Here is a 14,711-nt window from a genome sequence, read left to right as displayed (position 1 = left end):
GACTGACCATGTGACCATGTGCTGTCTCCCTCTCTCCTGTCTTTCAGAGTTTAAGGTATGTGGCAGCAGTCAGTCGGGAGGGGCCGTTCCGTAAGCCGCACTGAGCATGCTCCATGGCCATGCCTTCACCCGCTCCCCGCATCAGTGTCCTTGTGGAGCCTTGCTGTGTTGCCAAGCGTTCATATGTAACAGAATGCCGAACACATCTGTGTGCTGCGCTTGTGTTTATGTCACTTGTGTGCTGCTGGGGCGACGCGCTCCCTCAGGATTGGGGGGACACCCACTCCCCAGGCCTACACCTTCCATTAGCAGCCACCCTATAGGCATGCTAATACCAAGCCTCCATAGCATACACAACTCAGGCCTACACCCTCTTTTAGCCTCCACCTTATAGACACGCTAATGCCGAGCCACCATAGCACCCCCCCCCCAGGCAAGGGGACTGGAGGGTGGGACACCTATAGGGACGAGGTTTAGTCCCACCTCATAGCAGATTAGATGTCACAGAGCTGCCGGTTGTGACACTGACGCATTTTTGTTTTTTGTATTTTTTTTCTTTGAACAAGGGGAAGAAATGTTTAATCTGTAAGGCAATGTGGTCCATCCATCAGCTCATAGTTATTGTAAGAGTAAGGAGCTGAATAACTGATGACTTCTCATTAGAGTGGACTCCCTGGTCATTTATAACATGCCAATAAATCCTCGGTAGCTAAGACGTAAGAGTCCAAGGTCCCCAAGGCTGGGATTGGGAATTCCGGGACGTGGTAGTAGCCAGGGGGGTCCTGAGGGGGTCCTGAGGGGGTCCTGAGGGAGACGCCCCCCGGCGTCGGGGCCAGCGTGCTCAGCCCCATCGCTCTGTGTCATACATGTGTGTGTTTTATCCTGTAGCCGACTCTCGATGACTCTGCGCCTGTAACAAGAATGGACAGGGGAAACTCTATGCCTAATATGTTGGAACCAAAAGCAAGTATTTATCTTTTCCATTGTCAGTCTTCTGTAAAGTGTGAGCCCCCCATGTAGCCATGTCCTGTTTGCCTGCGGACATAGCAGGGTTGGGGGTGTACCCCAGGCCAGCCCAGCTGATTGGATGAGCACACGGCTAACCGCTAACACGCTAACTCAGCTGGGCAGTCTGGTCTGGTTCAAACTGGCAGCCTTGTCTTGTAAGGCAGATGTAAATATTTGCCCAGTTCCACTAAAGCCATGTCAAATCCGCTCAGCACTGTTACCATGGTGACCACTCCCATCATGCCTGGCACTCTGGCTGCTCCATTCTTCCTGTGAGCAACTCCACTGGGGTCAAGGGTCCTGAGAATATAGTGACATCACAAGGGAGGCGGTGCTTGGAACTGTAAAAGGCTATGTGTGTGCCTGCCGGACAGGAAGCGCTGTCTTCTGTATAGTCTCACCATGGTTCCTTGCTCACTGTTCACCAGATGGGCCTTATTCCATACATTGACATACACAGAAAACGTAGGTATGCCTGCTATTAAAGATGCCGGAGTTGTACCCTATAATGGGTAAAGAGCGCCGACAGAGTCCTGGCTGCAGGGGGCTGTTAGCATGGGATCCCCTGCCAGGTCTCACTGCTGCTGCTGCAGTGGGTCTTTTTAATCAGTCTGCACTCAACCAGTCATTTTGACTGGATGCTATAAAACTGCAGACTTGCTGATTAGAAGCAGGCTTCCTGCACAAGGCAACAAGCTTCAGTGAGTCTGCTGCCTCGGCACAGCATGCAGCACACCCCATCACGCACTGCCGCACACTGCCACGCAATAATACTCACCGAAACGCACACTAATGCTCACTGGAATGCACCGCCACTCATGAATACTAACTGAAATACACTTCCAGACACTGCTACTCACTAACACCAAAATGCATGACACACACATCCATGCACTAATACTCACCAAAAAGCATCCGCACACACTGCCAGACACTAATACACACTGAAATGCACCACTGCACACTGCCAGACACTAATACACACTGAAATGCACCACTGCACACTGCCATGCACTAATACTTACCAAAATACACTGCCACGCACTGCTGCACACTAATGTTCACCAAAATACACTGCCATACACCACCACGCACTAATACTCACCAAAATGCACCCCCACATCTCCACACACTAGTACTCACCGAAAAGCATTCGCACACACTACCACACACTAATACTCACCAAAATGCACCCTGACACACTGCCACAGACTACTAGTCACCGAAAAGCATCTGCACACACTGCCACTCACTAATACTCATCAAAATGCACTGCCACACACTCACACAGTGCTACACACTGTAATTCACCATCACATACCGTCACGTGCTGCCATGCATCAACAACCATTGTCACGCGCTCAGTATTGCAGTGCGTGTTTCTGTGCGTGTGACCGTGTAGGAGAACACTGCGCGCTGATAGGTGTGTCACCATGGACTCTGCTCCGCTGTCTTCTGTACAGGCCTTGAAAAGCTCTCTGTGTCTCCTCCCACGCGTAGCCTTTGCTTGAACAAAAGCGTGTCTCTTTGAAGGTCTATCCTTATGAGATGCTCACGGTCACCAGCAGAGGGCGAGCTAAGCTGCCTAAGGATGTGGACAGGACAAGACTAGAGGTAATGAGCCTGTGGTCCTGCTCCCTTCATCACCTTCAGGACACAATCACCACAATCGGCTTGTCCCATCTCTACCTTCTGCTTTATCTCTCTCCAGCGCCACCTGACTCCAGAACTCTTTTTTGAGATCTTTGGAATGGAGATTGAGGAGTTTGACAGACTGCCCCTCTGGAAACGTAATGAGATGAAGAAGAAGGCCAACCTCTTCTGACCACGGGAGCGTGCATGTTTTCACCCATGAGCTCATCCGTCACTTCCATGTAATATACATATAGACATCTGCTCTCTTATTCTGACATTATTATGCAAAAACAGACACCGAATAAACATGTTCGCTTCAAATTGTAAGTTAGCCCTGGATTTATCAGATAGAGCTGTATTAGACTGGGTGTAAAGGGGTGAAAATGTAACCATGTGTTCTTGGAAAATGAGGGAGCCGGTCGCTGAAGTGGCACCCACCCTTCCCACCCTTCCCACCCTTCCGGATGCACTGCGCTTGGACTGTTTCATTCCCAGACCCGTGTCCTCGATGACTTGCTGCTGCACCAGTAAAAGAAGCTTTATTAGTTCGACCTGCAGGCATCAGTGGGGTGTCCCAGTAAACATGCCCTAAACAGGAAGGTGAAGACACAGCGTGGTCCTCATTACCTCTTAATGAAGACCTCTGTCGGTGGCCATTCACTGAGAGCGGAGGCTTCCTGGTGCGTTGTGGGTAATGAAAGGCCTTGCTTTATTGTCAAAGATTTCTTCCAGGGCAGCTGCTTTATGCTCTGGAGAACCTAGAACCAGCCTAGAATCTTGCAGATACGGCTTTGCCTTAACCTGGCCTCTGTCGGGTTTTCAGTTAAAAAGGGGAATTTTCTTCACAATATGTATTTTACTTCAGGCTCACATTATGTTAAACTGTTAGCAAGGAGACAGTTCTCACAATGTGGAACCCCCACCGAACCCTTAGAGTATTTACTCACTCCACATTTAGTGATTGATTGCATTACAGAGCCCAGACCACTAGGGGGTGAGCTTGCTCCTTGCTTACCATGGTTAGCCCTTCCTGCCGCACTACAGAAGGTACAGGCTTGTTGCATCATTTTCTTCCTTGGCGTCATTCTTCAGCCAGTCCTGTTTTGGTTCATTATGGCCACAGATGACCACTGAGCCTATGAGCTCCCCCTCTGGTATAAGCAAAGAACTGCATTTGATATTACTGTTTTTGTAATAGCACCTGAAACTGCCATTTCTGAAACCAAAACACGTCACTTCCCATGATTTCTCAAGAGCTGCAGCTTCCTCTGGGCTCCACATCCAAGCTACTTCAGTGAAGCCTTTGGCACTGCAGCCCGTCGGTGCTGCGGCCTGTCACTAATGCAGTCTGTCGGTGCTACGGCCTGTCACTAATGCAGCCCGTCGGTGCTGCGGCCTGTCACTAATGCAGTCTGTCGGTGCTACGGCCTGTCACTAATGCAGCCCGTCGGTGCTGCGGCCTGTCACTAATGCAGTCTGTCGGTGCTGCGGCCTGTCACTAATCCAGTCTGTCGGTGCTGCGGCCTGTCACTGATGCAGCCCCTCAGTCCTGCAGCTCGTCACTGCTACAGTTTGTCAATGATGTAGCCCATCAGTACTGCAGTCTGTCAGTGCTGCGGCCTGTCAGTACCACGGTCTGTCAGTGCTGAAGCATCAGCTGTTCCTTCAGTGCCACTTTTGGTTGGATCCCTTTATACGGTTGTGTACAAACACATTATTATTTGCCCTAAGAGCAGAGTTCTTTGACATTTCACTTAAAATTTGAGGCTGTATCATTAGATCACTGTAATCCAGGTTTCCCACAAAGTCAAGACATAAAAACAAAATAAAAAATCAAAAAGTTTTGATAAATATATGATACCAAATGTTGTCTTTTGGAAGAGAGACTTTAATGATGTAACAGTGATACTGAAAAATAAAAAGCAGTAATTCGCAGTTTTGGAGCTGACCTGGTGTGTCAGTGGGGGTCCGTGGGCTGCATTTCTGTGCTGGTGCTTCACTTTGGAATGTCTCACACTGCCTACACACTATCTACGCACTGCCTACACACTATCTACACACTGCCTACACACACTTTACACAATACCTACAGAGCAGCCCTTACATTTCATTTGGTGCTGACTGGGGGGTAGTTATGCAAAAAGAGATTCAGAGGACTTTCAGCTTGTTAAAAGAACAGAAGAAGAGGAGCTCATTCCTGCATCCACGCCTGCCTTTCATGCTGGGACAGCAGCATTGCAGCCACAGCGAGTCCCCGGCGCAGAGGACTGAGCAGGGCTCTGGGAGGCGGACGCGGTCCAGCTGGTGAAGGAACACAGCAAGGCAGCGGTCACTCTGCATCCAGCCCTGCCCATCCTGCCCGCCCCTGACGTCCGAACGGCGGCCCACCAGCATTCCATCAGCGGCTCATCCATGGTGCAGGGGGGTGCTGTGCCTGCAGGTGGTGCTGTCTCTGAGGTCCTCCATGGGCTCCACATGCTTTCCACTTCGTAGAAAGTGCCGGTCCGTTTCTCAGACGACATACCCACCATTGGAAAGGCCCCTGCAGGTGGATCTTTATCAAGTAAACTGCTGTCCTGCTCTGTGTGTGTGTGTGTGTGTGTGTGTGTGTGTGTGTGTGTGTGTGTGTGTGTGTGTGTGTGTGTGTGTGTGTGTGTATGTGGGTGTGTCTGTTCGGTTTTGTAATTATTACACTGTGGGGACCTATTTCTCCACAATATGATAAAAGCCTGTAGTTTTTTTACCTTGTGGGGACATTTTTTCGTCCCCACAAGGATAAATGCTGCTGCTGAATCCAACACGTAATGGGACTGACTATTGTTAATGGTTCTTCTCTGACAAAGGGTGGCTCTGTAAAGATTTTCATTTCTTTCAGCTGGAAGACCAACAAAGGGGAACTGAGGAGCACGTTGAGGGTAAGGCCCCCCAGAGAGATACTTAACCCTGTAATATACCCCTCTGCCTGACACACTCACCCTGCTGCCTGACACACTCACCCCTCTGCCTGACACACTCACCCTGCTGCCTGACACACTCACCCTCTGCCTGACACACTCACCCCGCTGCCTGATACACTCACCCCGCTGCCTGACACACTCACCCCTCTGCCTGACACACTCACCCCGCTTCCTGACACACTCACCCCTCTGCCTGACACACTCACCCCGCTTCCTGACACACTCACCCCTCTGCCTGACACACTCACCCCGCTTCCTGACACACTCATCCAAGAAAAAAATAGATAGATCTTTAGTATCATTGTTTTTAAAAAAGAATGAAAGCTCCAGGATTGTCAGCATAGAAATGACAGAACAGATGTAGACATAAATATGAACAAACATAAACAGTATAACAGCGAGGTGATGTTTACCAAAGTACTGGTGCAGAATGATAACAAACTGCAAGCGAAAAATAAGAGTGACAGGGAGTGATGAACTTACCTGCCGGTGGAAGGAAGCTGTTTTTATCTGTTTTGGTCCTAAATGTTCTGTATCTTTTTCATAGGCCAGTGTGGAGAAGAGGTGATGTTCAGGGTGGGTGGAATCCTTTCAAATGCAACTGGCTTTCTTTTGAAGTCAGTTGGTGTAAATATCTCTTGGGGGGGAGGGGGGGGGGTAGTGTACGGCATGCTCTGCCGCCTCCACACCACTTGCTGCAGGTCCTTTCTGTTCTCTTCTGTGCAGCTAGTAGGTCAGGAGGCTCTCTCTTGTTGACCGTTAGAAGTAGGTCTGCAGGTGATGAGGGAGGTGAGCGTGCCCTAACTTCCTTAGGAAGTAAAGCCTCCATTGTGCCTCCCCCACCTGATGGCAGATGTGTGTGGTCCAGGTGAGGTCACACCAAGGAGCTTAAAACTCCCCACCCTGCTCTGTGCGCTTTGATTTCCTGAGCTCAACATAATTTCTTTTGTTTCTGTAGTGTTTCGGTCCAGGATATTGTGGCAGCACCGTTCTGCCAGATGCTGAACCTCCTCACTGTAACCTGTCTCATTATTGTCCAATATCAGGCCTACTGTGGTAATGTCATCAGCAAATTTGACTTTAGTGTTGAATGGGGAAGTGGTTATGAATGCCTGACTCACTCACCTTGCTATCTGACACACTTTCTTGGCTAGTCAGCCCTGACCCGCTTTCCGGGTAAACAACAGCAAACCACAAGAACACATCACACTTCCTTGCATCTATATTTTCGTCTGAGAAGAATTCCGCCTTCCTTTTAACTGGATGGATTTAGACACGTGTGGTCGATCGGAGGTTTCTGAAGAGCATTGTGCTGTTAGTGCACCAATGGCGGCCTGCTGGGGCTCTTAGCTCACTTTCGAAACACAGTGCTTGTTTGCGTTTCAGTGTCTTACTTCCCCTGAATGATGGCAGGGATGGAGTAAACAGATGTGCCCCCCCCCCCCGCGCTGCCTCTGCATCCCACCCCCATACTCAGCGTGTAAACTGTGCACATCTCCAAGCTCTTACACTTGACATTTCCTACTAGTAATCCAAACACTGCACACAGTTAATTATTTTTGCTGAGTACTACCCTCTGTTTTTATAAAAGGCTTGTAAAGAAAAAAAATAGAAAGTCCTGCTGTCCCAGGGGAGATAGAAGGTCAGTGCTGGGGAACGTGAGACCGTGTGGAAGCTATTTCTGACTGCTGCCCCTGTTTGCAGGAAAGAGGGATTCTCACACAGGACGACAGATGGGGGGGGGGGGGGGCACGTCTGTCCTGGGAATACCACAGTGTCACCTGCCATCTGAAAGCAGAAGGGTGATCGGTTTCATTCTCGAAGGCGCCTCAGCCAGTCAGGCCTGTGTAGTGGATGCATTTTCACGGTTTGCTTTACTTACTGTTGACCACATTGTTTCCACATTTACCTACAGACTCATAACAAAAGTTAAGCCAAGGCATTGTGGGTGAATCTGAGACTCATTGAAAGAAACAATTTGGACAGACACCTAAGAGGTTACCTTTACCCAGTATTATGTTACAGTTGATGAAAACATGCTGAAACTTCAGGTTCCCTGGCTGGTTTTATTGAACCTCAATCATCTCCTTGGGTGACATTCTCATCATCAGACATGCCTGTGTAGAAGCAGACAATGGGACAGTATTTTTATTCATGTAATTCAAGGTAAGGTGACGTTATGAGCCAAAGGCACCGTGACGTTTCCTGTTCCACAAAGACGCGGCTTTCTGTTTCCCTAAAGCATATGATCAGTCCGTTTGAGCTGGGGGTCGGTGCCCGCGATACCCTCCGCTTTCCGCTGTACCGTGAAGCAGAGTCGGCTCCGGCTTCTCCTGCCCTGCCCTCCCCTCCCCGGCCGCATTCTTACCGTGTTTTCTCAAGCTCGAGACCCTCCCTAGGGTCATTCACTGCCGAGCGAAGACATGCACTTTTTGGCAGGGGCCGATAAGGGGCTGATTTCTGGGAATATCCGTCTCTCCCCCATCTAAATCAAACAATTAAAGCACTATAAAAGAAACAGGCTGAAGATGTTACTGTCTTCCTTTAATATGATCCTCTTCTACACCCTTTCCGCCCTTTAAGATATTTAGTTTCCCAGAATTTGCCAGTAAATCTGTAAAAAAAAAAAAAAAAACTGCTGTAAACGTCGGTCTTTACTATACAGGAGGCAAATAAACGAAAATTTATGACTTCATATGCAGACTATTACTGGTGAAGTCGTGGGTCGATCTAGGCAGAGATGAAATAAAGCAGCTTATCCTGCTCTCGCCCTTTTTAAAAGTGCGCTGCAGCTTTTCCGAGGTGCGGAGCGGCGGCGCGGAGCGGAGAGCGGAGCAGGTCCGCCGGATGCGGTGGGAATGACGCCGGGCGGAGCCTGAAGTCTGAGCCTGAGGTCTGAGCCTGAAGCGCCGGAGCGGCTTTCAGAGAGCGGGGGCTTTTAGCAAAGGCTGTTTCACTACGCTTTGACTCACTCCCGGCATCTTGGGCAGGAGAAGGCGAAGAAAAGCACTGAAAGAGACTGGAGTGAGAAGGTCTCCTTCGTGCTCTGGGACATGGAGAAGAATAAAGGTATGACAGCTCTGCCAAAGACTCTCGGCCAAGTAACCGAAGCTCTTTCTGGTACTAGTAGAGAAAGTAGTGCACTGTTTCAATAAAGAATAAAAGTTTTATTCCGTTAATTGCAAGCGTGGGTCGGGAGCGAAGTTTGCGCGTTTAAACGCGCTTGACGGTGACGCCGAGCATCCCTTCGCCCCGGGAACCGCAGAAGGTCGTGGCGGCTTTTACGTAAATCGTAATCATTTTAGGGTTATAGTATCTTAACGTAAGTTGGCGATGTTCTGTATGGTGAGGGGGGGCTGCTGAGCGGAGTGGGGGGCGTCCTGTTTTTCTGTCTTCTCGGTCCAACCTTTGAAATCTTGCGCCACGAAACGAGCGGCTTGGCATTTTTAATGATTTACTTTGTGTGGCACGTAAATGCACATATTGCGGGCGGGGATGAGCATGAATGTAACACGGAACAGGCGGGGGTGGGTTGGGGTGGGCTGGGGGTGTAAGAATGCTGTGGTTTGACGGCATGCCAAGCGTCTCTAATGAGGCGGGGGTCCGAGGATGTCAGAAGGGCCCCGTAACCAGCAGCGAGCGCCGTCTTACCGAGAGGTACCATCTGAAAAACGCCTTTGTCCTGCCTTGTCAAGTGCGAGGAAGTGATCGACCTCTTTTAAAAAGTGTTACACGGGAAGACCGGGGCCATCCCAGGCTGATGGCTTATTTTCTCCCAGGAACCCTTTGTGGAGAAGATTCAACAGGAAATATTTTTGTAAACTTCGTCCTGTCAAAGAAGGACAGCTATGTTTTAAGCTGGAACCCCAAACGCTCAGAGAAGTGGCTCCGAGCCAGGATCCTTCACCGTCCAAGAAGAAAAAAAGTCCTCATCCTGACATTAGAGTCAGCTTTATTGGAAAAGCGTTTCACGGCTGGAGGTTTTGCCATGGAGGGTTTGCCGGAGCCGCGATGCTCCGCCGCGCCGCGTTTCCAAGCAGCAGGGCGCCCATGTCACCGCCGTCCGCATGTTTATTCATATCCCTGAGTTAAAAAATAAACACCTGCTCGGGCAAAACCGCCGAACACTTGTCTCTATTTGTGACTTTTGGTGTTCACTAATAATACATAAACGCGGCAGATATATTCGGAAAATAAACGGGCCGCAGTAACTATCGCAGCATCTGAGTAATGAAACAATCCTGGCCGACTACGGAAGGTGAGAGTGCAGAAGAGGGACCCGTCTGGCGCAGCTCGGCCGTGTCCTGTGTGCAGAGAAAGGTCATCTGACCATTCTTTCACTTCACATTCGCTCTTCCGCTTTGACAAAGATAATGAGCTGGTCCCACTGCATCTGTCTAACTTACATATTCATTAAGTGAGTCTTCTTTTAAAGCATTATTTTGTGGTGAAGGAATTCCACACATATTTAGGTACTCGGATAGCTCTTCTCTGGCAGGTGATCCATTTGCTTTGGATCCCCCTGTGGCCTTTATCAGTTTTTGCCCTGGATGATGCCAGTGAAGATTGAGTGTCTCCATGTGAGATTTTTCTCAGTTTGTGACAGACTCTCAGATAACCTGTTGGTCCATCTGTGAGATGCAGGCAGCCTGCTGTAGCTACAGCGCCATCCTGAGGCCCAGGGCTGGAGTTCGGCTTGAGGGGTTGGTGTAGGAAGTGGATTGTGACGAAGAGGAAGTCCTGCTGTATCGGGAGCTGCTTAGAGTAAATGTGACACCGTTCATTAGCTCTTCTCACACCATAAAACTTTGGATCTTGTGCTCTTCTTAAACAAAGCTAACGCACAAAGCTGCTCAATTAAACACTCAGTATATCTAATAATGTCTGATCATAAGAACAACTGTTTCCTGTATTCATCCATAGCCACTAAGAGCTTATGCAGTCTGTCTGTCCCAGGAAGCGGAGGGGGTACGGCAGGCTGCACACTCACCCCACACCTGGAAGCAGATTCGCACCTGTCACCTGTCACAGGGTCCTCAGGCCCTCAGGTTATTCACCCTCTCCGCTGATTGTTCCAGTAGAGAGAAAATAAAACTAGAAGTTTTCGACTTCCTGTCACTTCCTATCACTTGTGACCTTTGGCAGACCGGTTCAAACTGGACCAAACTGCCCTTCGCTCTGATCGAAGCCCCTGTAAGGACTGAGGTCTCCTCCATCTTTCCATAGGTGCCTGTGCCCCCGTTCACTAAAGCCACCTGCACGCTCCATCTTAATCCTCACATTGGCCGAGACAGAGAGGACTCTCACTGCCGTCTCCATGGTGATGGAGTCTGTCTTGTGTAAATGTCCTGCTGGACAGCATCTGCCAAAGAAATACATGTAAAAGCTGCATAAATAAGCTTGTCTTCTTATCGGTGTGTGTGTGTGTGTGTGTACCTGCTTGTCCTGCTGGGAAGCTGGCTTTCGTGATGGTGCTGTGGGAGAGCCTCCAGAGGTATCTGCAGATACTTGACTCCAACCGACAGACCTCGCTGCATTTACTCACGCTAATGTCTGTCCTGTTGCTCGGTCCAGAGGGCCAGTTTCTGCACCCAGGAGGGGGGGGCGTCGACCCGGCCTGGTCTCATTCCTTAGGGGTTACAGATGGTCCGGAACGCGGCCCACGTAGCGATGGAGAGATCGCCTCCCTCAATACTGCTTTTTGTGTTGAGACAGTCAGGGTCTCTCAGTGCGGGGGGGGGGGGGGGGGTTCTCTCACATGGCACCGTGAAAGCAAGAAGCTGTCGCAAACTGTACCCTAGGGTGGCGTCACGCTCTGCAGACCTTCAGGGTTGTCTGAGTCCCTCAGGTGCCTTTGCTGCTCTCAGCCGCTGAGGCAGGCAGGAACGCAGCCGCTGTACCTTCACTGACCTGCCACACCGCTTGTCGCTTTCACGCTTCCTGTGACACCCAGCTAATGTTCCCGGGAAAAGGTGCCACTGTGTTTTCACTCACCCACCAACTTATTTTTGCGTAAATGTCCTGTTGTGTGTTTTTTTTTCTCAGAAGAGCTCCTGCTTTCCCAAAAACCACCTAGCAAGCGCAAAGAAGCGGGAATATGTGTTTGGAAACAAGCATGTCTGCAGCCTGGCTACCACTGCTTATATAGAGACCTCTGGGCTTGACAGCCACAGCTTCTGGGTTTGATTACTACAGTCTGTGCTGTGAGTTCTGGGTATGATGACTACAGCCTATGCTGTGAGTTTTATGCTTGATTACTGCAGCCTATGCTGTGACCTCTGGGTTTGATTAACATAGACTGTGTTGTGAGTTTTTGCATTTCACTACTGCAGCATATATTTTGAGTTTTGGTTTTGATTTATACAGGCAGTATTTTGAGTTCTGTGTTTGATTGGATTTTGCTGCTGCAGATGCTTGGAGCAGCTAAATTAGTCTGTGCTGTGGCCCTGCTCTCCGACTGGCTTAATTTCTTCTGGCCTGGTATTCAAAGGAGGCTTCACCCTGCCATGCTTCCTGGCCTCAGCATTGGGGGTGTCTGCTGGAGAGGGAGTTCTGGGCCATGGAGCTGCGGGTCAGGGACAGGCCACTTGTGGGGGATGTTGATCAGGGAAGCTTGTTAGAGAGACTGTGTGACTGACTTTCACTTCCTATGCCTGCGACAGTCTGTGTTACCTGCATTCACTGCTTATGACTGCAACAGTGTGTGTGTCACTGACACTGTGCCTGACTGTGGCAGTGACGGTGTGTGTGACTGACACTGTGCCTGACTGTGGCAGTGACGGTGTGTGTGACTGACACTGTGCCTGACTGGCAATGACGGTGTGTATGACTGACACTGTGCCTGACTGTGACAGTGACGGTGTGTGTGACTGACACTGTGCCTGACTGTGACAGTGACGGTGTGTGTGACTGACACTCACAGCTTCTGACTACGACAGTGTGTGTGACAAACACTGTGCCTGACTGTGACTGCAGAAATGTGTGTCACTGACATTGTGCCTGACTGTGACTGGGATAGTGTGTGTGATTGACACTGTGCCTGTCTAAGGCTGATTGTATGTAGCTGCAATGTTCTGAGTGGCACAGAGATGACACAGGTGTGCAGCACTTTCATTCAGCTTTGGTCGTCTTTAAATGTGCCTGATAAATAAATTCAACTTGGCCTGACCTGACAGTGTGTGACAGTCCCCTCCCTGTTGTTGCAGCCTTGACTCAGTCTGAGCTGCTGCTCTTCCCTCTTTATCTTCATTTGTAGCTTGATACCCAATCGTGGCTACATCATGGAACATCTAACGGGGGGGAAATCTACCTGTTCTGGGAAGCAGTTCTGCTCCCCCTGCGTCTGTCGCCTGGCTCTGTAATCGCTCCCATGGTGCATTTCTGTGACTCCCTGGCGCTGTGTGGTGACACCTGGTCCTGCGTCCATCTTGGTGACCACATGTGCAACCGCTGTCCACATGGTCAGGTGGAAAAACCATGAAAATATCGTAACATGATAAAACTGCTTATTTGTTTTTAGAATTATATGTATAAACTTCCTATCAAGGAGATATGTTTGTGCAGGTGTCCAAGCAGACATCTCTTTAATTTCAAAAGGCAGGTGGTGCAACCGCAGTTGATGTTACTACTAATCATAAAGGCGAAAAGCAAGTGACACTTAGCGTGACACTTATGCCTGATGCAGTGTCGGCACTTAAATGGTGACTTTGTGAAAGTTTTCATTGTAAACATGGGAGCGCGGGGGATTCTGTCCGAGATCTGCTGGGGCTCAAAGCACTCAGGGAAAGTTACTGTGTGTCATGTCATCCGGAAGACTCAAACCTTGGCTCTGTCACGTACAGGCAGATCCACCACTGGAGTCTCCAGCTGCCATTTAAACAGCACGCAGACAACGTGTGCAGCGCTGCTGTCTAATTCACCTCAAAGAATAAGTCTCCTTACATTAAAGTCAGAGACATGAGCTTTATTTTAATGTGCACGCCTGAGGTGTCCATTTCCCAAACCCTGTTTCATGACTTGCACACGTAAGACTGAAAGTGAACTTGAAGCCCATGAGGATGTGGTTCCCTCTTCTCATGCCAGTAGAATCTGCCAAAAAAGCATCACTATGTATGAACCGCTATCGGACTTTTTGTTTGTGCTTTGATGTCCGCACAGCTCTGCAGACTAGAATCTGCCTTCTGTGTGAGGATGTTCAGGTAGTCATGTGCAAACCCACCTGGGGTCACCAGGGCTGTGACGTGGGGGTGTCCCTAACCCAAATCAGCCAGACAAGCCCCTCAGACTCTCAGCTCAGTGACGGGGGTGTCGTTGGGTTGACGGCACAGCTGTGTTCAGCATGACTATTCTGGAGCAGGCTGGCATCCCCGTGTCCCCAGCTGGGAACACTAGAGGCAGATAAGGTCACCGAAAGCTACGCTCATATACCAGCAGGAGGTGAGAGAGCAAAGCAGCGAGATTCGCGGGCAGGAACCTCGTCCTGCTGTCGCGTCTTTCCCTAGAAGCAGGGAGAGGCAAAGCGTTTGGTATTCAAAGGAGATCAGTCCTGAGGCATCTGGCCTGTTTAATCCCAGCGGATGCAGGAGGGGCGGGAGTGGGAGGTGGGGGGGGGGGGGGGACTGGCCCCAGATCAGAGAGCTGGGGGGGGCTTACACAGGCCCCTGAACACATTTGCCGTGACTGGGCCATGACAGTGGGGGCGGAGGCCTCCTACGAGACTGCCAAGGCCCTTGGTCGTGGGGGGCCACATTCTGCTAGACCCGTGTGGGGGGCAGCTCCGGTCTGAGGCCTTCACATTTTTATAACACAGAGCACACTTTGCTGGACCTTTGCACAGGGCTCTGCACAGTTACTACAACCTGATAGCTAGCAGGATGGGACATTCAGCTCAGAGACACAGTGGCTCCTTCTGGAATTTTCCAGCCATCCCAACGTCACACATGTATCCATAACACCCTCAGCTTCCTCTGGACTGTTTTCACACAATTCAGTTTTCTTGTTTGGGGTCTGTATGCATGTTTCTTGTGTGTAAATCCCAAATCTGACACCCATGTCTCAGCTCCTCTCTTGTTCACCTGCTCTGTAACTGCACTGCAACTGTGTCGGCATGCT

The 14,711-nt window shown here is 50.0% G+C and overlaps 2 protein-coding genes and 1 long non-coding RNA gene across 6 annotated transcripts in view; 2 read left to right on the top strand and 1 right to left on the bottom strand.

Moving 5' to 3' along the window:
* ablim1b (actin binding LIM protein 1b) overlaps positions 1–4,578 on the top strand; it is a 74,127-nt gene extending 69,549 nt beyond the window's left edge. Inside the window, exons 23-26 of one of the 2 annotated variants that reach the window (XM_048987669.1) lie at positions 48–55; positions 889–963; positions 2,542–2,622; positions 2,720–4,578. In XM_048987669.1, the coding sequence (XP_048843626.1) occupies positions 48–55; positions 889–963; positions 2,542–2,622; positions 2,720–2,833 (278 nt within the window). In that variant the 3' untranslated portion in view covers positions 2,834–4,578. Of the gene's footprint in view, positions 1–47; positions 964–2,541; positions 2,623–2,719 lie in introns of those variants that run through there. The other variant, XM_048987656.1, reaches the window with a different exon arrangement.
* A 227-nt stretch (positions 4,579–4,805) lies between these two features.
* On the bottom strand, positions 4,806–8,562 carry LOC125715767 (uncharacterized). 2 transcript variants are annotated; one of them, XR_007384170.1, is made up of 4 exons: positions 7,969–8,562; positions 6,084–7,717; positions 5,032–5,518; positions 4,806–4,944 (listed from the first exon to the last, which is right to left on the bottom strand). It is a non-coding gene; the product is annotated as an uncharacterized LOC125715767 (long non-coding RNA). The 2 variants fall into 2 exon arrangements; XR_007384169.1 differs by having other exon boundaries at positions 5,032–5,185.
* afap1l2 (actin filament associated protein 1-like 2) overlaps positions 5,074–14,711 on the top strand; it is a 30,085-nt gene continuing 20,447 nt past the window's right edge. For both annotated transcript variants that reach the window (XM_048987644.1, XM_048987643.1), the window contains exons 1-2: positions 5,074–5,206; positions 5,519–5,558. In XM_048987644.1, coding sequence (XP_048843601.1) covers positions 5,108–5,206; positions 5,519–5,558 — 139 coding nt within the window. In that variant the 5' untranslated portion in view covers positions 5,074–5,107. The remainder of the gene's footprint in view (positions 5,207–5,518; positions 5,559–14,711) is intronic.

The sequence above is a fragment of the Brienomyrus brachyistius genome, chromosome 20, assembly GCF_023856365.1.
Source record: "Brienomyrus brachyistius isolate T26 chromosome 20, BBRACH_0.4, whole genome shotgun sequence".
NCBI lineage: Eukaryota > Metazoa > Chordata > Actinopteri > Osteoglossiformes > Mormyridae > Brienomyrus > Brienomyrus brachyistius.
The sequence above is the reverse complement of the archived record's forward strand: the minus strand, read 5'-3'. Positions and strand labels throughout refer to the sequence as shown.